Source organism: Miniopterus schreibersii, assembly GCF_964146895.1.
Source record: "Miniopterus schreibersii genome assembly, chromosome: X".
Classification (NCBI taxonomy): Eukaryota; Metazoa; Chordata; class Mammalia; order Chiroptera; family Miniopteridae; genus Miniopterus; species Miniopterus schreibersii.
In genome coordinates, this window is record NC_138104.1 from 93,247,017 (window position 1) to 93,272,166 (window position 25,150).

Below are 25,150 nucleotides of genomic sequence, written 5' to 3' on the forward strand. Positions count from 1 at the left end.
CCCACGGAGATGCTTTTCAAACAAAACGTGACAACTCATAAGCACCAAAGTACATCCCGTGCTCAAATTCTTTAAGAAACCATCAAGTAAAAACCAATAGATAACCAACAGAATTTGAAAATGTTACTAGAGGCATGCATATCTGTAGGTGCTAACTAATCTGTAGTTCAGGCCCTCGCGAACTGCCATAGTTTATATTCTAGAACACCCCACCACATTAGCTGAATCTCAGCCACAGGTGACCAAATGTGGGAAATGTGAAGAGAAATGTCCAGAGTAGGGTTGGCTTGTATTGTCTCCTAGAAGCAATGTTTATGCTCCTTCCCTTCATTATCTGTCTTGGGAGGCAGGGAAAGGAACTGACTTGTGCGGTTACTGAACTATATTAATAAAAGCAGACTTCAGACATAAGTAAAATATTTGAAATATAACCTTCCACTTTCCAAGAATGAATCCATACCTGAAAGAATTGGGATACTTTACCCTTTCCACGGAGACCTTTCACCTGTTTATGACCTTGTCACTCTAAAATTTCCCAGTTCAGAGAAAACCTGTCATCATCTGCTATGCATGCGGCAGGACCTGACTCATTACATGGCTTGAGGAGATAACCAGTCTCTCTCATCTGGAATCATATTCCACTGGACAGATGTCGGCAAGATACCATTTACTAGCCCAACCACAAATCAACATTAACACCACGGAGGCAAGCTGCTTTGCCTGCTGGCTTCTGTGTCAGGTACCTAGGGATTAAGGATAGATGAAAGATGTCGAATAGGTGTGTATTAGTTTCCTATTGCTGTGACAAATTTAGTGGCTTAAAACAACACAGACTTATTATTTTACAGTTCTGGGTGTCAGAAGTCCAAAATGGATCTTACTGGGCTAAAATTACAGACGCTCTGGGGGAGAATCCATTTTCTTGCATTTCCCAGCTTCTAGAAGTTGCCTGAATTCCTTGGCTCGTGGCCCCCTTCCATCTTCAGAGCCAGCGATGGCCAGTCAGTGCTTCTCACATCACATTATGTGACAGTTCTGCCTCTCTCCTCTACTTATGTGGACCCTTGTGATTACATTGGGCCCACCTGGATAATTCAGGAAACTAGCCCTATTTAAAATTCATCAGCAACATTCATTCCTTCTTGCTGTGTAATACAACACATTCCCGGGTTCTGAGGATTAGGATGTGGACATCCTGTGGGGGTGGGACATTTCTCTGTGTACCATGAGATGACTGAAGATAGTGGTCATCACCCCCTGAGCCTTTTTCCAGGTCCTGACACAGTTGAGTAACAGTAACCCTCATGCAGATAAAGAGATTTGTTTTTCCTTTAAACATTCCTACACCTACTCATGATGAATCTGCTGAAATGTTTCTCTCGAGTCTTAACGAGAGAAGCACAGAACAGGTATAATGGCAGATATCGGACCCAAATGAACATGCGAATGGGTCCAGAGGAAGTGTCGTGTCCTCAACTCATGAACACAGAACCATGGCTGGTAGAGAAAGAAGTTTAAGGGCTCCTCTCCCCCCGTTCTCTGTACATATCCTCCAGTCTACATTTGGCTACACCAAGAAGACAAGAAGTAGCCCTGGCCAGTTCTGCTCAGTGGTTAGAGCGTCGGCCCATGAACCAAAGGGTTAGGGATTCAACTCCTAGGGGCAAGGGCATGTACCTTGGTTGCAGGTTTGATCCCCGGTCAGGACACGTGCAGGAGGCAACCGACTGATGTGTCTTTCTCACATCAGTGTTTCTCTCCCTCTCCCCCTCTTCCACTCTCTAAAAATCAATGGAAAAAACATCCTCGGGTGAGGATTAGCATGTTCCTGCTGAAAGGAGCTCTGGAATAGTTTCTGGCTCTCAGGCCTATTCTCCAAAGAATAGGAGGACACAATCCCTGCCCTCCACCACAAATCCAGTTCAGTAGCTTGATTCTCAGCTCTGGCCTCTCCTGACCTTTGACCTTACTGAGCTCTTGAGGAACCGTCCATGTTTTCGATACTGCCAAATAGAATTTTGTGATGATTTTACTAAATAACTTCACATTATTTTATTATTCACTTTGGGGTGGGGTGCTCTAACTTTCCCAAAATGCAAAGACTGCCAACTCTTACCCAGAATGGGAGAAAATAGGAAAAGTGGATTCTTAAAAGGAGATTTTTCTATTAGAAACCACTCATTGAGAATTGCTGAGTGGAGGAGACTGACGTTGTCACCCCTTAGCTAGGCCCAGGAACAATAAGGCTCTGGGGGAGCTACCAAAGTCAAACGGCGTAGCACACACTTTCCTTGAAGGCCTTAATAAGCAGGTGTGGGCCTTGCCTGCAACAGTTGAAACTCTCCCATTTGGACAGAGCTGCTTTATGGATGTGACGGTCATTGAAGGCTTCATCCCAGATTCTTTGATTGCAGGGTGTCTGGTGGGCCTCTCTCACCTGAATAATGGGGCATTATTTGCCCTCATAAACTGTCATTTTGTTATCAGTTGAAGGCCTAGGAAAAGAGCAGTTTTCTTATGGGAAGTTCTGTTCCAATTATTGTGCTAAGCTGACAACAGTCATCTTTAACAACAGAAATAATTACACTATTATATTTAGTGGTTGCTAAGGAACTGTGGAAAGCTTCTGCATCCATCACTGTTGCTGAAGTCATTAACATGTTTATTTTGTTTGAGGACTGGCAAATTCTGTTTGGACAGGAATGCCAGCAAACAATACAAGTTCATTCGCTTAGCTCAGAGTTTCTTGCACAGAAGGAAATGGCAAGGCTGCTCAGTTGCTGCAAATCCAAATCGACAAGGCCTTTCCTCACTTTTAAGTATTTTCCAATTATCTGTTAAACAGAACATCAATAAGATGGTAAGGGAGCCCCTGGCTGATTTTTCTCAGTGGTTAGTGCTTCGGCCCGGGGACTGAATGGTCCCGGGTTCGATTCCGGTCAAGGGCACGTACCTGGGTTGCAGGCTCGATTCCTGGCCCAGGTGCAGGAGGCAACCAACCGATGTGTCTCTCTCACATTGATGTTTCTCTCTCCCTCTCTCTCTCTCCCCCCCCTTCCACTCTCTCTGAAAAGCAATGGGAAAAATAACCTTGAGTGAGGATTTAAAAAAAAAAAAATGGCAAGGATCCTAGGCCTGCTCTGTGCCAAGAAGACCGTATTTGCTGCTGCCAGCACTCAAGCTATTCTCAAAGGCTGGCTGTAGTTTGGGCTTTATCAGTGGTTTTCGACCCTGTCACACGTTAGAAGCTCACAGGGAACTCTTTGTCTAAAAAGACTTTCTAGAGACAGCCTGATGGAATGGATCTGAAATGGAGCCCAGGGCTCAGATTCCAGTGTGGCCAGGTTGAGACCCTCTGGGCTGTAGTTAATATTTCAACTCAGGGAACCAAGTGTGCCTCTGAGAGAGCTGGATCCAGACAGGTCAACGACCAATGCCTTTTCCAGCAAAGGTAATTGATCTGCCATGCGGCTGTGACGGGCAAAGGTCTAAATACCATATTGTTATTTTCTTATCCCAAGAGAGACTATTAATGTTGACGAAAGTGTCAGCAATGGGCAGAGGGCAAAGGATTCGTTTAAGAACAACATCTAGAAATGACAAGAGTACTGTTAAGCAGCCAGCCCAGTGACAGGTGAAAAGCGATGCTCAATGTTAGTAAAAAAAAAAGCCTCAACAGTATGTAATGGCTGTGGACAGCTTCACTGTCCAGTACGGCAGCCGTTAGCCACAGGTGGCTATTTGAATTTAAATTAATACACAAAATGAAAAATCAGTCCCTCGGTTGAACTAGCCACGTTTTAAGTGTTCAGGTGGCTGGTGGCGACCATATTGTACAGCATGGCTCTAGTGGCGGACAATGGTCTACAGCAACCCTTCCAGGGCAACCCTCCTGCACGCCGCCTTACGACTTACTCTTGTGTAATTCTGAGGCGCGCAGCTGACATCAGCAGATAATCATTTGTAAACGTGCATTTGTTAAGTCACTGGGAAGAATTAGAAAGGAAGGGCATGGAAGTAAAACCGTCCACTAAAGTGCAATGCTCTCTGGCAGGTTGGTGGAAACACAGACTCTTGAGTTGGAGGGTCTCTTTGTGAGTCTAAACCGTACTTACCTTATGAATTTCAGAACAGGGCAGGAGTGGCTGCTACAAGAATGCTATTCCCCACTTGTGAATGCTGTTTCAGCACAGCGCTGCCTTTTGGCAAAATACACATGGATAATTGTAAAATTCTAACTAAAACCAGTGTTATTAGCCCAGCCGGGGTGGCGCAGTGGTTGAGTGTCGACCTGTGAACCAGGAGATTGTGGTTCGGTTCCCAGTCAGGGCACATGGCCGGGTTGCGAGCTCCATCCCCAGCAGGGGGCGTGCAGGAGGCAGCCGATCAATGACTCGCTCTCACCATTGATGTTTCTCTCTCTCCCTCTCCCTTCCTCTCTCTGACATCAATAAAAACATACTTTAAAAAAGTGTTACTTTTAAGAGTCACTGGTTTTGTATTTTCTGGGCAAAATATATCACAACATGAAAGCTGTCGATTAGTAACTGCTTTCCATTTTAGGTTTTATTTTTTCCAATTATAAGAGAAAGTTTATTTAGAAAGTCACAGAGGTAGAAAAGGTGAGCCAGCTGGGCTGCATGGGCTCAGGAACTGAGTTACAGAGACAAAAGACAGGCCTTTGGAACTTAGGAGAGAAAAAGGCAAAGACAGCGTGCCTGGGGTGGAAGAAGAGGGAAGGGGAAGGGGAAGGCACGGGCATGGTCCAGAGAGCGCGCCTAAGGAGTGCTATAAAACGTCAGACCTGGAAGGAACTGCGGAACCACGTAGTCAACTCCCTCATTTTATTGATAAGGAAACTAAGGCACAGTTAACAGCTAGCTGGCAGCTGAACCAAGGCAAATGTGCTGGTTTCCTGACATTAACACCCCCCGAGAATCGTATAAGCCCAAGTTTCTTGCCTCAGATTTGCTCAAATTTTGTTTTTTAGTGATAAATACGCAACACAGTAGTTACAGGGCTCTCAAATTGAAAAAAAGACACCCCTTCACCACCAAATGTTTAGTAAAAGAATAGCAAGGACAACGCATTGGGAAATGTGAAGACTACATTCAGGAAGCACAGAGCTGCGGCCAAGTGTCTTTGGAGGCACTGGGTCCTGGTGTCAGTGCTGCGCCACTTTCACAGAAGAGACCATGGCATCAATAGCCCTGTAATGGGAAATTTCAAGTTGTTTATCTTTTGCATATTCCATACAGCAGCAGTTCATAACTTACATTTTTTTTTTTGGTAAATATGTTTTTAGTGATTTCAGAGAGAGGAAGGGAGAGGGAGAGAGAGAGATAGAAACATCAATGATGAGTCATTGATCAGCTGCCTCCTGCACGCCCCCTGCTGGAGGGCATGTGCCCTGACTGGGAATCAAACCATGACCTCCTGGTTCATGGGTTGATGCTCAACCATTCAGCCACGCTGGTCAGGCACAACTTACACTTTTTTAAATTGAATTTTCTAGGGAGGGGGCAGAGAGAAAGAGACATCGATTTGTTGTTCCACTTATTTATGCATTCACTGATTGATTCTTGTATGTGCCTTGACTAGGGATTGAACCCATAACCTTGGCATATCTGGACAACGCTCCAACCAACTGAGCCACTCGGCCAGGGCACAACTTATACTTTTTAAAGAATATCCCTAGGGCATTTGTTAAAATATAGATTCCTAGGCCTCCGCCCCCAAGAATCACAATCAGCAGAGCTGAGGCATAGCCTAGGAATCTGCATGCAATCAGCACATCAGGTCATTCTGGTCTACGTGGTCTATGGCCAGTCAAACCCCATTTGCCTAAGACAGTCTGGTTTACATCTGTTTGCATCATAAAGCGCTCTTTCTCACTGTCAAAGGTGTCCTGGCTTGGGCAATACATTATATGGTCCCCTTTCCACGATCCATGGATCATATTTTGAAAAAATACCACTGTAACAATTTACTGTTAAGCAGCTTCTTTATTTTGCCAATAGGATGTCCCCCAAAAAGGTCAGCTCAATGTTCCCTGCTACAGAGAATCCAAATAACCTATTTTTCCTTTGATTGACCATAATTTAAGTATCCTTTGTGCATTCCCAACAACTTGCAAAGGTGATTGATCACACATTGAATTTCAGAAACCGAGCCAGTAGAAGGCAAAGCTTCCAGGTGAGAGGGATGAGACTGCTGACCCGAGCTCAGGAAAAGACCACACCAAAGCACAATGAATCACAACTACCATTTTATTGTTCGATGATTGTGATACAGAATTGTCCACGCGCTGCAGGACTAGTTTGGCTATGACACACACCACAGATGGCTCCACAGCTTATGGGGAACATTATCTGAGCCACACACTTCTCTGGTCATGTTTTTCCAACAGTCACAACAACAAAACACCTTTCTCCACAGAACGTGGCGTGACAAATTAGCTCAACCCAAAGTCATCCTTCATTCATGACAGTGTGGACCAGCCAGGCCACAAAACAGCACAGAGCACAGGGGGACCAGGCTTCACTCCATGAGCCACAAGACAGCTCATGAACACTGGACACACGCGCACATTCATCACTGTGACTAGGCTGACAGATGCTCAAAGGAAACCAGATCAGATTGGGACTTACGGGTACAAACATTGTAATGAACTTGTATTTCATACACAAGTTAGCTTTCTTCTCTTGTCAAATCCATTATCGTTCCCTGTTTAGACTCTGCTTTTATGAGCTAGGGAGTTACAATGAAAAATTGGCCAAGCAAGTAATTTTACATTTAAACACAGTGTTAGATATGTTCACGATGGTATATTTTACTCCATGTTCACTTCTCTTATTTGGTTTAAGAATTTCTCAAGTATTCACCACTTGTATTCTAAATCTGGCAAAGATTTCGGCTGCCAGCACTTGTGTACCCTGCGAGGATGTGAACTTCGAGCACAGATGGTGTGATGTGTACATTCACCCGGAGCAGCAATCACAGCCTCATGCGATTCTAACAGGCAGAACTCGGCAGAGACTGGGGTTAGCCAGATGCTCAAGTGGAGGGTTCCACGCTCCTGAAACCTGTCCCCGTGTGCAGGACGGGCTCGGGCACAGCTACGGTTTTTAATCAGAGGGCAGCCTTCATTCAGATCTAGGGCGGAGCAGCATGAGAGCATGAGAACTGTAACAGCGACCACAACAGAAACGCAGGCGATTCCCCCACCACTGAGCAACGTCAACTTCAGTGTTTTAAACAGCCAGTACTTGGCATTGCCTAGGTACACCTCGCCCTGGCCGCCTGCTCAGAGTCAAGATACATCTGGCTTGGTCTAGTCTAAAAAAGAAGTTTAAGTATGTGCACAACTTATCGGTCCAAGTCACATGGCGGCTCTAACGGGAACTTTTAAAACTGAGAAGTGAGAACCGAAAGGATTTTATGGGATGCTTTCCCCAGGAAGAGCAGCACAGGCAGCTAGAGAAAAAGGGAACAGACAGAGGAGCCTGGCCAGGCCTTTCTCTTTCACCTTCCAGGCGAGCTGGCCAGCCAGGCCAAACCTGCCGCAGCTCCGGCCAGCGCGCAGCCCGGCCCCTCCTCGCGGGCAGGCCACCGCCAGTGGTTTCGGATCCCTGTAGTCAGAGACTTGCACTGTAATTCTCTTAAAACATCTGTCCTAGGTAAACGTGTGCAAGAGTAACCTCAGCAGGTTTTTTTAGATAAAGGCCCCAGCCAGTTCTTAATGTAAATATAGTGCCTTTTAAAACGCAGACTGAGGTTTCTCATGGTTATAAACGTTCAAATGACAAAAAATGGAATTTACAAGAAAGGAGTGCCACGATGTATTATACACAACAATATAACAATTCATACTCATCTCACCTGCTCTGGCAAACTCCTCTCACACACTGCACTTAGCACGGGTGGCTAAATGGCCGATGCCTTTGACTTCCAATCAGGTTGAGCTCTGGTGACTGCCTTTTTGATGCCTAACATATGCGCAGAGCCAAGACAGAGCTACAACTGAATGCTAAGAGCCTTTGTAATTTCTCTGAAAAAGAGTCTGGAGGTGAGACTATTTGAAAGCATGCAGTAGTTGCTATTAATATGCATTCCATTCTAAGGCGGCCGCCTCGCCTGGTTCGGAAGGCAAAGGTGAAGCGAAGAGCTGCGAACCCGCCTGCGCCAGGGTTAGACATCGCTTTCCTTCGCTAACACACCGCTCAGGGCACATATGATCTTTGACATTTGTGCTGTCTTATTAGGCTGTTGGCAAAAGGTCTGCACAGCATTCAAATCAGCAGGTCACTTTTAGGTTGGCAAAAGTTAGAATTATTTAATAGAATGTCCTTTCAAGTGAAATGCTATCATCCCAAATGGATTCAATTCCAATGCAAAACAGAATCCTTGCTGAAAAGCCAAGAAGCAAAATTGCCAAAGAAAATGGAATTGCAGGGGTTTTCTGCCTATGAAAATCTCAGGTATGCGCGAGAAAGAGATCTTTTATATCTACTGAACAACGGACAGTTAGGTAGGTGTCTTTTCTCATGAGAGCAGCCGAAAGTCCACAGAATATGAGTGGTGATAAAGGCGAGGCTCAAGTTTCTTGTATTCCTGAGATGATAATACTTTCAAAACTCTAACTCTAGAAATATAGACAAGGACTATCAGATGTGAACACATAATGATAGAGTTTCAGAAATTTCCATGGGGATTCTTATCAAAGGCTATTCCCTGAGACATGCAAGGGTAGTGAAAACGTAATTCTTTTGAGTACAAAAAAATATAACATATAAAACCAATTTGATCTCTTTACTTCTCCCTTTAAAGAAATTGCTAAAAATAAAGATTTATGATTATAGGCTAAAACTCTTATGTTTTGCCTTTCTTTAAAAGTTTCATTTCATTTCTCGAAAGGTCAGGCACAGAGGGATGCTTTCACATACATTCTTTCTTTTATATACATTTTCTCTCCTAATACGTCTCAAGATCACTTTTTTAAAGGTACAGAAATAAAAATAGAGTTCTTACAATTGAAACAAACTTAGTGGAATCCCACAATGATTAGTTGCAATTTAAAGAACAGCACTGTCGCCTGGCCGGTGTGGCTCAGTGGCTGAGCATCGACCTAGGATCCAGGAGATCGCAGTTCGATTCCTGGTCAGGGCACAGGCCCAGGTTGCGGGCTCGATCCCCAGCAGGGGGCCTGCAGGAGGCAGCCGATCAATGACTCTCATCATTGATGTTTCTATCTCTCTCTCCCTCTCTCTTCCTCTCTCTGAAATCAATAAAGATATTTTTTAAAAAAAATTAAGAATAGCACTGTATTCTTCACTTTGGGAATTACAATGTGAAAAACTTCAGTGAACCTGACGAACTCCTAAAATGATTAGAACTTTTGGAAAATATGTGAAAAAAAATCCCAAATACCTCTTTATGCAAATTAAAGCTCAAACCACGGTATTCAAAATTTAAATGATTTACATAATCTACTATACTTTGTGCTTTTTTAGTAATTAACCTTCCTGAGGCTGATTTTGTTCTTAGTGTTTGCTTAACTAAAGTGCTTAATAAAATTTCTACAGAATATATTAGCCTCTCCAAATATGAATATTATTTTGAACTACAATCTGACAAAAATCTAACTACATTTAATTATGCTTGATTAATCCAAATGTCGCTGAGAGATTTATAGAACAGAGAAATATTTTTCAGGTTAAGTTCATACTCTTTTCACTGTTAAGTTTCCTGGATCCAGAATTACCACAAATCTACTACTCAGATCTCTAACATTTAAAAAAAATCCCACCAAAAAAATATTCCCAACAGTCCAAACTGGCTAGACCATGGGACTCCAGACATCAGCCTCCGAAGCTTGTCATTTCAATGCGTGCAGACCCCGCCCGACACCGCAGAGGCCCCTTCAGGTGGGGAGCGCGCTGGCCCCGCACAGCCGCCGCCGCTGGACGGGGAGGGAGGCGCAGCCGGGAAGGCAAATGCTGTTAGGGGTTCACCACCACCGCGAGGATATTAATTCGAGAAAGGGGCAGGCTTTCTTCTCCTGCAGGCACTAAACTGTATCAGACATTTATTTGCAGACTTTCAGTAGTGACGCCCTAAGGTGCTTTTATTTATATGCAAATAAGTCCATTTAAAGATGGGAAATTGGAATGATTAAAGGCATCCCAGCATCCCATCTCTTTCTCCATCACTTAGCTCTACCCTCCGCGGCGACTAGAGAGGCAGGTGTCAGAGAATGGAAGTGTCCCCCACGGCTTTGCTGTTTCCTCCCAGGGAGCGGGGACCGCCACAGACGGCGGTGGCGCCCTTTATACCAGAAAGCTGGCAGCACTATGGGGAAAACAAAACAAGAAGTGGAGGCGCTAGGCGAGGAGGGCGAGGAGGATGTGGTGGGGAGAGGCCGGGGCTGCGGCGTCGGAAAGGGGACGGGGGCGCCCGCAGAGCGGGAGGGGCTCTGGGTGAGAAGCTGCACTGCGCCCACCCGCGGCCAAGGCCAGCGCGAGGAGGGCGCACCGACGGAGGCCGGCGCCAAGCGGCTGGACCCTGCAGCTAAGGAGGGGACAGCAAGGCACAGGGCACAGAAGAGTCAGGAAGCCGCGAGCCTTGGCCCGGGCTTGGAGCCGGGGCACTGGAGCTGCGGGCGCCAGTGGGGAGCGCGCGTCCGAGGAAATGCAGCCACCCCGTGAGGCCGAGCTGGTCTGGGCGCGGCCGTCGAGGAGCCCGGGTGCCCCTGTGCCCGCGGCAGCCCCTGCCTTAAAGCCACCCACGCCCGTCCCAGCCGGGGGAGGAGGCTGTTTCAAGGCAGCCCATTCCGCACCAGGCTGGGAAAAGCGAAGGGCCCTAACGAAGAACAAACTGGCAGAACGGGTGCGGCGGAGCAAAAGGCCACCACAGATCTCCAAAGGGCGTCTCCACAACCACAGTCTTCTCCCCAACGGGGCTTCACTGCATTTTTATGGCGTAGCGCGTGTGTAGTTTTTGGCTATTACTGGTGTATTATTTGGGAGTGGGAGGGATGGCAGGGAAAAAAGGGAGGTGGGTAAGGTTGTTTTTGTTAAAATGTGGGGCCTGGATGGGAAAATGGTGAAACAATGAAAAGAACAAATGGCAAGAACAACTAATGATTCGGTTCTGTGTCCAGAATAGTTTATCTTGTCCAAAAATGTCATTGGCAATTTAAACGAGGAATGTGAGAGACTGCCTAAAAGCTATGAATGCCTGACAGGTGAATTTTACTAAACATTCAAAGAAGAATTAACACCTGTCCTTTTCAAACTTTTCAAAAAATTCAAGAGGAGGAAAGACTCCTAAGTTCATTTTTTTTTTTTTAAATATACCTTTATTGATTTCAGAGAGAGGAAAGGAGAGGGGGAGAGAGAGAGAGAAACATCAATGATAAGAGAGTTATTGATAGAGCCCACAACCTGGGCATGAACCCCGATCGCCTGGATCCTAGGTCGATGCTCAACCGCTGAGCCACGCCTGGCTGGGCCTAAGTTCATTTTATGAGGCCAGCATTATCCTAATTCCAAAACCAGACAGACACTACAAAGAAAGAAAATTATAAGCCAATATCCCTGATGAACATAGACGCAAAAATCCTCAACAAAATATTAGCAAATTGAATCCAGCAATACATTAAAAAGATCATACACCATGACTAAGTGCGATTTATTCCAGGGAGGCAAGGCTGGCACAATATTCACAAATCAATAAATGTGATACATCACAGAAACAAATGGAAAGACAACAATCACATGATCTTATCAATTATGCAGAAAAAGCATTTGACAAAATCCAACACCCATTTTTGATAAAAACTCTCAGCAAAGTGAGAATAGAGGGAACATACCTCAACATAATAAAGGCCATATATGACAAACTTACAGCCAACATCATACTCAATGGGCAAAAATTACCCATTAAGATTGGGAACAAGACAGGGATGTCCGCTTTCATCCCTTATTCAACATAGTACTGGAAGCCCTGGCCACAGCGATTGGACAGGAAGAAATAAAAGGCAACCAAATTGGAAAGGAAGAAGCAAAACTGTCATTATTTGCAGATGACATGATACTGTATATAGAGAACCCGGATGATTCCACCAAAAAACTACTAGAACTGATAAGTGAATTCAGTAAAGTAGCAGGATACAAAATAAATATCCAGAAATCAGCGGCATTTTTATACACCAATAATGAACTATCAGAAAGAGAAACTAAGAAACAATGCCATTTACAATTGCACCAAAAATATAAAATACCTTGGAATAAATTCAACCAAGGAGGTAAAAGACCTGTACTCAGAAAATTGTAAGACACTGAAGAAAGAAATAGAGGAAGATACAAATAAATGGAAGCATATGTGTTCATGGATAGGAAGAATTAATATCATTAAAATGTCCATACTACCCAAAGCAATCTATAGATTCAACACAATCCCTGTCAAAATGTCAATGGCGTATTTTGCAGAGCTAAATAATCCAAAAATTTATATGGAGCCATCTTCTGAAGTTGACAATACCTCCCTACCTCTACTCCTAGGGTAGGAACCACTATGGCATCTGAGGAAGGCACAGCATTAGCATCTCTCAACCCTGAATATGGTTACATGACCAGCAACACTTCCAAATTCCCAGAAAGAATTAGGACATGACCATGCTCACCACATTCCACAATTAAATCTTACCCTGGGCTGTTTTATGATCAAAGTATCTTCCATGTAGGCCTAGTGAATATAACACACACCCCTTCCACTCCTCCAAGGCACTGAAAATAGAATTTTTACTTCAGCTCCAACTTGCAATAGCAGCCTTTCTTCCGCCCTAGGCTTGTCACTTTCCAGTACATTTCTAGTGGGAAGAGCAGGGAGACCCCTATGCTGTTTCCCCTTAAAGGTGAAACGGCATAAATTTATAGGATTAAATGGCAGTGACCAATGTTTGCCCCTAACTAAACCAAGTATTTAATTGACTTACTTTTTATTTAGTTATACAGTGAGTTAGAAGTCCTTGTTTAATAGAGTATACTATGCTTTGTTAATACATTAGATTAAATCTAATTTGGTATTCTATTATAAATGTTAATTTATTTTTCAAAAGAGCAACGAATTATTTTAGTAAAAACAAAAACCCCCACACCCAATAGCCTCAGTAATATTGAGAAAGAACAGAGTTGGAGGTATCACGCTACCCAATATTAAACTATACTACAAGCCCATAGTAACCAAAACAGCATGGTATTGGTATAAAAACTGACACATAGATCAATGGAACAGAATAGAGAGCCCAGAAATAAACCAAGGACTATATGGTTAATTAATATTTGACAAAGGAGGCAAGAATATATGGTGGGGTAAAGACAGTCTATTCAATAAATGTTGCAGGGGAAATTGGACAGATACATGCCCCCCCAACTGAAACTACACCTCCTTACACCATAAACAAGAATAAACTTAAAACGGATTAAAGACATAAATGTAAGACTTGAAACCATAAAAATCCTAGAAGAAAAGATAGTAATATTTTTTCTTTATATCTTCTCAGGCAAAGAAAACAAAAGAAAAAATAAACAAACAGGACTAAAACAAACTATTTTTGCACAGAAAAGGAAACCATTAAAATATTGAAGAGAAAACCTACTAAATGGGAAAACATATTTACCAATGATACATCTGATAAGGGGTTAATTCCCAAAATTTATAAAGAACTTACACAACTCAACACCAAAATAACCCCAATCCAATTAAAAAAGGGACAGAGGACCTGAACAGACACTTCTCCAAAGAGGACATACAGATGGCCAAGAGACATATGAAAAGATGCTCAAGGTCACTAATCATCAGAGATGCAAATTAAAGCCACAATGAGATACCACCTCACACCTGTCAGAATGGCTCCATCAACAAACCAACAAACAACAAGTGCTGGCGAGGGTGTGGAAAAGGGGGCCCTCCTGCACTGCTGGTGGGGATGCAGGCTGGGGCAGCCACTGTGGAAAGTAGTATGGAGCTACCTCAAAAAGTTAAAAGTGGAGCTGCCTTATAACCCAGCAATTCCACTTCTGGGTATATATAACAAAAAAAAAACCCAAAACACTAATTTGAAAGAATATATGCACCTCTATGTTCACTGCAGCATTATTTACAATAGCTAAGTTATGGAAGCAACCTAAGCGCCCATCAACAGACAACTGCATAAATAAGCTGTGGTATATACACAATGGAATACTACTCAGTCTTAGAAAAAGAATGAAATCTTACCATTTGGGACAGCATGGATGGACTTGGAGAGTGCTATGCTAAGTGAAATAAGCCAGGCAGAGAAAGACAAATAGCATATGATCGCACTTATATGTGGGATCTAAAGAACAAAATAAATGAACAAACAAAATTGAAAAAGACTGATAGACACAGAGAGGAAACTGGTAGTTGCCAGAGGAGAGGGGGCTTAGGGGACAGGGATTTTGAAAGATGGGGTGACTGGGGGGATGGGTGAAAAGGTGAAGGGATTAAGAAGTAAAAATTGGTAGTTACAGAACAGTCACAGGGATGTCAAGTACAGTGTAAGGAATGTAGTTAATAATACTGTAATAACTATGTATGGTGCCAGATGGGTATGAAATTTATCAGGGTGATCACTTAGTAAGTTATATAATGTCCAATCACTGGGTTATACACCTGAAACTAATATAATAGTGTATGTTAACTGTAATTGAAACAAAATTATAGTTATATCAGAAAGTGTTGAAACAAAATTATGGTTTTTCTTTTCAGTATTTAGGTATAATTTCAACTATACATTAATTATTAGATTAAACAAAGCATCAAGTTTGCAAAGCCAAAAAAAAAAAAAAAGCTGTGAATGCCTGACACAAGCCAAGGTGGTCCCCACCTGAGCTTAAGCCAGTTGATAAGTTACCAAAGCTGCCATTTGGGGGTGGAAACTGGCTGAGGAGGGGAAGTCTTTTATTGGAGCGTATACATAGGCAGATTTTCTGTCTTAGAGGTGCTAATGTTTGAACTGACAAGAAGAGCCTTTCTTTTCCAATTATGAAGCTATAAATATTAGCTTGTGCACCCCAACTACTGGCTGAGGTATTCGGGGAGGGGAAGAGGGTGGCACAGGAGGTGTGAGCGTAAAGAGAAGGGCCCATGCTCTTAGGGCGGAAAGTCTTGGAGCCTCTCTGTTTCTTGAACTTTGAACCCTGAAACCACTGGTGGCAGGGTTCAGTCCCTGACAGCACAAGTTCATCAAAACTCTTCGAGAGTTGGATTATTTCAAAAGCCCTGGTCTCAGGAGAAGATTAAACACAAAACAAAAATTCTTTTTTAAACCTAATTAACTACTACCCAAAAAGCTGTCCTGACTCATGATCTCCATCAGTTCTTGACATCATCGAGACTTGCATCTAGAATTCAGTTGTAAAATCTTTTTAGGTATGTGGTAGGTTTCTGTGAAAACTTTGTTCAAATGTAAACTTCATATCACACTGTCAGTTTTTGTCTTAACTATACAGATTTATTTTAAAAAAAAGAAGAAAGAAATGCAATAGGCTCAGTCTGCTCTCCACCCAAAGCCACAGCGCCAGGCACTGGCCAGGTCCCTGCAGAGCCACACACAGAGCCAGGCACAGAAGACAGACTCCAAATTCAGATAAAAAGATACGAAGGTGCCCTGGCAGGTGGCCCAGCCGGTTGGAGCGTTGTCCCACACAACAGAAGGTTCCAGGCTTGATCCTGGTTGGGGCGTGCATGGCAAGCAACTGACTGATGCTTCTCTCTCTCTCCCTTCCTTTCTCTCTAGAAATCAATTTCAAGAAAACATATCCTCGGGTGAGGATTTTAAAAAAAAGATACAAAGGTGAAAGACCTCAGGGATCACCAACACCTCCTCATCTAAGGAATGCATCTGTCCACAATGAAAATATTTACAGGGATGGTGCCCTCCACTGGGCCCCTGTATCTCCCTTTATTTTTCTCTATAGCACTTGTCTCCCAAGTATACTAGAAACTTCCTTCATTTTATGTCTTGTCTGTCTCCTCTACTAGAACTTGCGCTCCCTGAGGCAGGGACTTCCGTCTGCTTAGACCACTGCACGTGCCCAGCACTCAGCACAGTTGCTAGCAGACCGTAGATGCTCACTAGTATTTAAATGGAGGAATGAACATGACTTTCCTTGACATTACTTCTCTGTCTACCACTTTAATTTCCTTTGTCTCTTACATGTGGGCACATATTTAAGTCTCCATTTCACACCAGGACAGAACCAGGGCGATGACTCTGACCTTAGGTGAAGGCACTGCACAGAGTAGTCTGATTAGTCCCCAACTAAAGGGAGCCAGGCTGCCACGCACACTCCTTGGTCACTATGCCAGGCTGGGCCTGAAGGTGAGAAAAGACTGCCTCGTAGAATATGCTGGCCACCCAGGAAAGGAGACCCCACAAACAGGCCAAATAAAACCCCGCCCTGTGATCCACCTGTCCGTGCTCTTTTGAAACAGTCCCTTGTGTGTTTCTACAGTAGGCCCCGGACCTACAAACCATCTAAATGTATATCACAGAAATAATCCTGATGATGCCTTTAACTTTTCTATTTCTTAATGAACCAAATTATAAAATGAGTTGATTGAAAAGACAGGTAAGCAAACCTGTATCATAGTAAAGCTCTCACAGGGTAACTACCCTCAGTGGGGCAGCTAGACTAGCGAAGTGTTAGTAAGAAATAGATTATAATTCTCTTGATGACTCCGATTAGGTGTTTGTCTGAAATATTCTATTACATTTAATAAACTAATAAATGTCCATGGCTGATAGCATCTTACATTCATTAAAATGTCCCATGTCCCTTACTTTCAAGCCAGAAGGTACTGGTATCTCTGATCAATGTAACCTGAGTTAAAAGTTATCTTTCCACTAAGAACAATAAACAAAAATCCTTTATCAATCAAGCTGTTAATGCTTCTCTCCTGCCAGTGATATTGGGTCCTTGTGCTTACTAACACCGACTGTGATTATGAAGAACATTATCTTCAAAGTTAATGTTTAAGCACCTGCGCCACTGGGAGAGATGGCAGAATAAATGCATGTTTAGCTAAGTGCTCCTGCCCTTCAATACACACAGCCAAAAACTGAAAAAGCTGTCTGTAATGAATCTAATAAAAGCTACCACCACTCCAAAGACTCCAGGGGAGGGTCTGACAGATTCAATGAAATTGGGGACTCATCAAAGGAAGATTCTCGAATTTGTCAGGCAAGACGCAGTTGCTGGGCTGTTCATGAGCGCGTTCCAAAGGGCTCTCTACCACTCCTTTCTTCTTGACTTGGAGAAGGACAGGTGGCAGGCAGGAGAACTGGGTGCATCCTACGTGGGCGCATTCCCAGCAGCAACCGAAGCGGGGAGGTTGAGATCTCAGGTGCAGCATTTGCACCCAGTGCAGAGAGAGAGTAACTCAGAAGCCAATCGCACAAACGCTGCCCACGCCAAGTCCTCACTTAGCGTCATGGATGGGCTCTTTGGTTTTAAGTGAAACAATGTGTATGAAAACCAATTTTCCCACAGGCTAATTGATATAAACAAGAACTAAGTTCCTACGGCATCTCACTAATGCTATAAGGCAGCTGCCATTCGAGGACGTGCTGCAGGTGTCACCCGGCAGAGCCCGGGCAGGAACCCCCCACTCCTGCTAGCGCCACGCCTAATGGAAGCGGGAAAGTCAAGGGGAACCCTCTCCCCCACGGGGCGTGGCCACCCTGGGCAGAGGACCCCGTGTCCACGGAAGGCGCGCCCAGATGACAGGGCCCAAGGAGGCTCTGCTTCTCCCCCTTGGCCACGCGTAGAGAGCACTATGAGAAGCACAACACGCCCAGCAAGGGGTGGCCTCAGCTCATTCAAGCCCTTCACCCTGGAGAAGGAGGCAAGGAGGCTTTACCCAGCCTCTCCCCGGGCAGGCAGGACGGGTCCCCTGCAATGCAAAACAAGCAGCAGAAAAGGCCATCGCGACACTTGTGCAACAACAACAGAGCAAAACAACACGGGAGACGCGGAATGAAAGGAACAAAAGGCAGGTGAACACGCTCCGCAAACCGAAGGATTTCAGAAACCACAAAAATGTAGACGACACAGCTCGGCCTCCAAAGAAACGAAAAACTAAGGAGCCCAAGAGGTCGACATGATGAGAGAAAAAAGCTGGCTGAGCTATGGAAAGAAACGGGTAAAAAAATCAAACCGGGACGGCCGTGAAAGCCGCATTTCAAGCACCAAGGCCAGGCATCGACGCTACGGGAAACGGAAAGAAACCACACAGCAGGAGGCGACACAAGGTGACAGCGATCGAGGGCAAGATAAATGCGAAGGACAGACAACAGGGAGTCAGGCCTGGGACAACCTGTTAAAGGGAACAAATAAACCCGCGAGAAATACAGTGAGGCCCGCACGCACGTCAATACCTAACGCTCACTGAGAGCCAGACAGGGCCAACAGATAACTGTCAGCTCTGAGATATGCTCGAATGAAGCTCCTGAATTCAAGGATACACAGAAAGATCACAAGCACCCAGGACAAACCAGCGGGCCATCTTCCAAAGGGGAGGAAAGATCTGTCTGGACTCAGCCCTCTCAGCACCACCAGACACTTCTACAAGACAATAAAGTGAGGGCTTCAAAGAACCGAGGGACAAAGGATGTGACCCAAGAATCTGAGAGCCAGCCAAGTTACCGAACATAAGGAACAGCAACAGCAGGCCATTTGTAAATATGCAAGAAAAGCTAAACGCAGCGGCATCGGGTCCCCTAAAAGATAAAAGCATCAACTCTCGAATGAGAGGTCTTTGTACGAAGGGCCAGCAGTAAGCACTGAGTTCATTCAAACATAAAATTAATTCTAAATAACTCTACTAACTGCCTACCGCTATACACTTTAAGGTGCCTGTCTTCCTAGGTAAAAGCTGCCGAATCCATTCGATTGTCTCCTCTAACTAACCCTGCCAAAATGAAAACACACAGAAGAGAACCTCTCTTGAAAGGAATTCTCTTGCATCAGAGAAAAACTTTGGTGTACATCTTCCCCTGGAGAGTTGGTACACCCCCAAAATGCCTCAAAACGAATAATGCTAATCACCTGGCGCGCTGCTGAGGGTACAGGCCGAGGAATAACATCCATCTCCTCACCTTGGTCCTGCGTTCAGGCGCCACGCCACCTTGGCAAACAGCGCACCGCTCTGGGCCTCACGCAAGCCCGAGCCAACGCCTGCACGGGCCACCTCGGCATGGCGGGACCGAGGGTGCGGTAGGCCAAAGTCCTTTGGAATCTACAGGCAAGGCTATAAAGCCACGGATGGAAGACCCACTGCAGCAAGGCGTCAAAATGAACATTCAAAGACAAAGAAGGGATCGGAGCCTTCCGTGGACCTACCCCTGCTTCCTTTCTTCCATTTCTCTACATTCTGAAGTCCCTGCTCAGCACTACAAAGAGGATCTCAGTACCTCCACAGCTCCTGAACGGAATGAGTTTTAATTTGGAAACAGATAGTTTAAGCATTTAGAAAAATGTTGCCCTCCAACCCAGGTAAATGTCTCTGTTTTCATCCCTTCGTTCAACTAGTATTTATTAAGCACCTACTATGTGCCAGGCACTGTTCCAAGTAGTAGACACAGTCTCCAAATACTTAAAATCAAGTCAATGAAAGGCAGAGGAACTGGAGGAACTAAACCAATTTCGCGGAAAAGGGGTCAACTGGCTATTTATATTACAACTTATATGTAGATGCTTGACTATTTGCTTAGAGACAAACCCATCAAACAGCCGGAGGGATGCACCTAAGTTCAAAGAATCATGCGCAGCCACCAAAAACAATAAATGAATACTTGGGGCCACTAAACAGAGGCCAGATGTTCCTGAAACTTCTTATGGTTCCTTTGGGAGCGAAGTTAAATTCTTAACGCAGAAAACAAACAGGAGGCAGGAGTGTACTGGGGTCAGACGGACACGAGTGAACCAGAAAGCTTATCAGTAAAGGACTACCAATTAAGTCACTAAGCCATTGCAAGAAATCTTTACTTTTGAAAAAGCTGTGAAGGGAGGAACGTGGTAGGAGTTTCCCACACCCTACTTTCCATCTTCAACCCTCACATGGAGCTTGCTGTAAGCGCGCAATGATCACTGGGCATGCCTCAAACGGGGGGGGCACTTCTGGAACCTGCTGCCTCCCCCTACGGGGCACCATTCCTGAAAGAGTAAAGGAACATGTTGGAAACAGGGGCCTAGCAAGACGCTCATATACTTGTTAACGTTTATAAGGAAGCCAGGGATTTTTAATGTAAAGAAGCACTGTTTTTACATTGTTTTACACAAAGAAAAAATCATATGGAAAAGCCCCGTCCCCAAGACACTGACTCGGCCTCCATAAGGACCAACTCGTCGCCCCTGACTTGGAAGTACGTTGCCTTTCTTTTACCTGATTATGCCTTCTCTCATGAGATCCTTCTAAGGACTGAAGAGAGGACTGAGGTCTTTCTGACAATGAAGGGAACTACCACACGATGAAACGAAAGCAGCACATCCCACGGAGCTACATAAGTGGCGGGCTGTCATCAGGACTCTCGGATGGCTGCCATTTCTATGGGCAAATAGCAACAGCTCCCTTTCCCTCGCCCCCAGTCCTCTGCCAATTCCAACTTCCAGCAAAAAGCAAAGGATTGGGAAAATCAGATCAGCAACTCTAAAACTGGCGAAAAGTCATGAGAATGAAAATTACGAAGACCTAGGGCATTTTCCAAAATAAACCAGAAAGAACTTTTCCCTATGGTAGACTGTTTTACAGCTAGTGAGGTACATCACATGAGGACCTGCAATTCCTTAGAAAACCACGAAGGAATATCACATGACAAAGGAACAGAGTTAGATTAGTAAAGAGTCTACACAAGCATAAGAGCTCCACATCCCGCTCTTTACAAACTTGACAGTGGCCAGAAGGTAGTTTTCACTTAACATCTTTGAAACCAAGCAGTTAAGTGAAAAATCCCAAGACAACTTTTAGAATGGTTTAATGGACAGAAGAGAGGTATACAAGTGAATTTAAAAATAAACCAATGCATTGAAGACGGAATGCAAAAGTACACGCACCTCACAATGAGAACACAAGCAGATGGCAGAAGGCCAGACTCTCAGAGAGCGAGGAGGGGGGCGTGAGAGAGGGGGGCCCTGGGGCTGAATCAAGGCGCTCAGCTGACGGCTTCAGTCCCAGGCTCCCCAGGCCTCAGTCGGTGGTTTGGGACAAACATGGTATTTGGTCACCAAGCGCAACAGTACAGATCTGCTGTATGTGGAATGAGGAAGGAGCTTAGGACCCCGGGGACACTGTAGACACTGGACTCTATGACAATGAGGAGAGAGGCATGAGGACACAAGAGCGCCCCCGAGGCTCTGTGCTCTCCTATGACAGGCACCAACCAAATCACAACATACAAGGAAAAGGTACGCAGTTTACTACTTTAGTTGGAAGGTCTGAAGTAGCTACATGACAGTTTCTCTGAAAAAGGTCCAGTACTGGAAAAACTACGGTGTCACGCTCAGAGTTGGCAGAGGAAAGGAGTTCAGAGGTTGACTTGCAGAAGATGATCTTTCTTCACAGAGAGGACCAAAGCATTCAGTTCTCTAGAAAGTTCTATTAGTCTTGATCTTGTCTCTACAAAGAAAATAACGGGAATATCCATAGTGAGTTCAGGAGTATAAGCTTCTCTATTTCAACCAAGACTTACTCAAAGTATTCAGTTATGGTGGTAATTCAAAGACCCCTTGCCTTATCTCAGAATCATTCCCTATGGTTACTGCAGCAAAAGAATTACCATTTAATTACTTATATATACTTTAAAACAGTTCTTTACTCTCAGGCAAAAACCTGATTAGAAATGAGGAATGACTGCTAACAGGTGCAGGGGTTCTTTCTGGGGGGATGAAAATGTTCTAAAATTAGATAGCGTGAGGGTCACACAACTCTGTGAAACACTAAATACCACTGAATCGTACACTTTAAACAGATGAATTTTATGGTATATGAATTACATCTCAATAAAACTGTTGTTAAAAATCTGATTAGAGAATAAGTTTTCTTAGAACTTCTCATTCACCTAGTGAATTTACCATACTTACTAAATAGTTTCCAAAGACCAACACCAATTATCCTACTTGTATAACTGAACAATTTTAATTGTTGGGCTAACCATTTTAGAATTTTAAAAATTGCTTTTGGCTCAAATATGTTAGTCTAACACTATATTAAAAATTAAGACTCATACTTAATTAGTATACAACCTGCTAAACTATTTAGTTTTAAAATTGCCTTTAAAACAATATTCGATTAAAGCCATCTTTTTACAATCCAAATGGACGTTATCATTTCTAAAAACTGCTTCTGTACCACCCAAACAACTCGCCCATCAGAGCAATGGTTTGAATTAATTCGTTACATGGATGCCCAACATGCTACTTGGCTAACATACAGACTGAAACTGGAATCAAGGGAAACAGATCCAGGTGTTTCAAGGTGATTTAGCTTAATCTTGGCCAGGGGTGTGTGTGTGTGTGTGTGTGTGTGTGTGTGCGCGCGCACACATGCATGCCCACGTGTGTGTGTGTGTATACACATGCATGCCCACGTGTGTGCTTGCACTCACATGCACGAACCAAGCTCCTCTAAATGTCATCATTTGAGGTAAGTGACCAGTCCCACAATATTGCTCAGAGGTCCATCACAATACTTCCATCGAAAAAAATAATATGTCAGTATAGATACCCTTTATATCCCTCACCAGAAAGACCAATGCTACCATAATGGTACAAAAGTACAAAGCTATATAAACTATATCTGCAGACAAACACCTTCCTGTTGCGTTATGTTAAGACAAAGTTTTCAGGGTAAGAAGAAATATATACTTAAACTATATTAGGGAGAAACACTGCAATGTTCAATTTGAATAAAAAGTACCAACATGATTGGTTCTTTTTAAGCCTCCGGTTCAGTAGTGTTCAGTGCATTCACACTGTTGTGCAACTGATCTCCAGAACGTTCTCATCTTTCCCAGCTGAAGCTCTCTCCCCATTAAACTACTCCCCATCCCCCCTGCCCTGGCAACCACCATTCTAATTTCCATTTCTATGAATCTGACTACACTAGGTAACTCATATAAGTGCAATCATGTAGTATTTGTCCTTTGGGGTCTGGCTTATTTCACTTAGCATAATGATTTCAGGTTTATCTGTGTGTCAGAACTTCATTCCTTTTAAAGGGTGAATAATAATATTCCACTGTGTGGATATACCACATTTTGTTTATCTTGATTGATAATTTTAACTTCTTTATTTTTTCAGTTTCAACCCACAGAATTTCCCTAACTTTTTTTCTGTCAGGCTCTGTAGATGATGATAAACTGCCAACTCAATCACTTTTTAAATATAATTCATGGCAGGATAAACCACTAACTGCTGAGACCTCCACAGTGCAAGGGCTCCTGGAAGCGCAGGGCCCCTATTTGAAGGGCTCCTCTGGTTACCCAATTCTTGCTCTCTTTTCTGTCTGGGGTGAGAAAGCTGCTCCAATATTTCCTTAGGGATCACTCTGCTTTTCTTTTTTTTAAATGTTTTTATTGATTTTAGAGACAGAGGAAGGGAGAGGGAGAGGGAGAGAGAGAGAGAAACATCGATGTGAGTGAGAAACATAGATCGGCTGCGTCCTGCGCGGAGCCCGCAACCCAGGCATGTGCCCTGACTGGGAATCGAACAGGCAACCGCTTGGTGCACGGACGATGCCCAACCAACAGCCACACCGGCCAGGGCTCGCTTTGCTTTTCCAGTGATAAAACCACAAAGAAGATCTAGCTGGAAGTATCAATTGTCTGACTGGCACATTCTGGGGAAAATCAGATACTCCAGAATAGAAAGGGAAGTAAACTATTACTGTTTTGCCTTGTATTTAGAAGCGTCTCTGGGCTCTCTGCTGGGGTTGCTCCAATCATCGGCTTCAGGTGTGGTCTTGTAGTGGCGCCAAGCTGACTTATTGAACACTGGAAGCCTCTCGAAGGATTCACTCGAAAGAGCCTAATAAAAGAATACACACCAAAGGGCCACAGTGTCATTTGTCTCACATGAAATACGAGTCCAAATTTTAGTATTTAAAACATTACAAACCTTAATGCATATTTTTTGAATTATATTAAAATTTCTTTTTTAATCCTCACACGAGGATATTTTCCCCCCATTGCTTTTCAGAGAGAGAGAGAGAGAGAGAGAGAAGCATCGATGTGAGAGATATCGATTGGTTGCCTCCTGTATGAAGCCTGCAACCGAAGTATGTGCCCTTGGCTGAAATCAAACCTGGGACCCTTCAGTCCGCAGGCCAACGCTCCGACCACTGAGCCACACCAGCCAGGGTGAAATGAAAGCTTTTTGAAAGGAATAAAAACATCCACTCATTCAAAGCCAGTACTGACCAGAATAAAGAGCATTTGAATCCAGTTAATAATGCTTTGAGACACTTTTGACTATATGGTCTTAGACCAAGCACTGTTGTTCACTGGGCACCTGTTCTCCCAAAGGGCCCAGAAAGAAATAAAGTCTCATACATACTAGATTTACAAACATAACTCATAAAGTGTTATCAAATATCACGCCATTCGAATGCACTGGCATTAAGATAAACACTCCAAATAACTGGTTAAGTTAGGATGTAATATATTACACATAGGTAAAGATCTCCAAGATATACTAGAAAGTAAAAAAAAAAAAAAAAAAAAGAAGGAAAGTGCTGAAATAATCATTTGTATGAAAAAAATTACATTTTTCCAAGAGGATCCACGAGAAGTTGGCACCTGTGGTTACGTCTGGGAAACAGAACAGGGTGACTGAGGCCAGAGGGGGAGAGACTTTTCCCTTTTGTAGCATTCGAAGTTTGTAGTATGTGCCTATGTTACCTACTCAAAAAATAACATCGCATATTCTAGAGTTTAGAAATGAAGAAAAGTCTAACAGCACCAACGAATGAGAAAGCCTGTGTTAGAGAACCTTGTTACTGGATCAGCCTTTTTTATAACCATGTTATGATCACTGAACTCTTGGGACGCTGGGAAAGCCAGCAAGTT

At 43.8% G+C, this 25,150-nt stretch overlaps 1 protein-coding gene across 5 annotated transcripts in view; it reads right to left on the reverse strand.

Annotated features, from left to right (window-relative positions):
• The window catches only part of PDK3 (pyruvate dehydrogenase kinase 3), a 155,628-nt gene that overhangs the window by 75,047 nt on the left and 55,431 nt on the right, over nt 1–25,150 (reverse strand). Inside the window, exons 11-12 of one of the 5 annotated variants that reach the window (XM_081124817.1) lie at nt 23,971–24,110; nt 4,543–5,210 (exon numbers count right to left, since the gene is read on the reverse strand). In XM_081124817.1, the coding sequence (XP_080980943.1) occupies nt 5,165–5,210; nt 23,971–24,110 (186 nt within the window). In that variant the 3' untranslated portion in view covers nt 4,543–5,164. Of the gene's footprint in view, nt 1–4,542; nt 5,211–21,494; nt 21,703–23,970; nt 24,111–25,150 lie in introns of those variants that run through there. The other 4 variants (XM_081124821.1, XM_081124820.1, XM_081124819.1 and 1 more) reach the window with 4 other exon arrangements.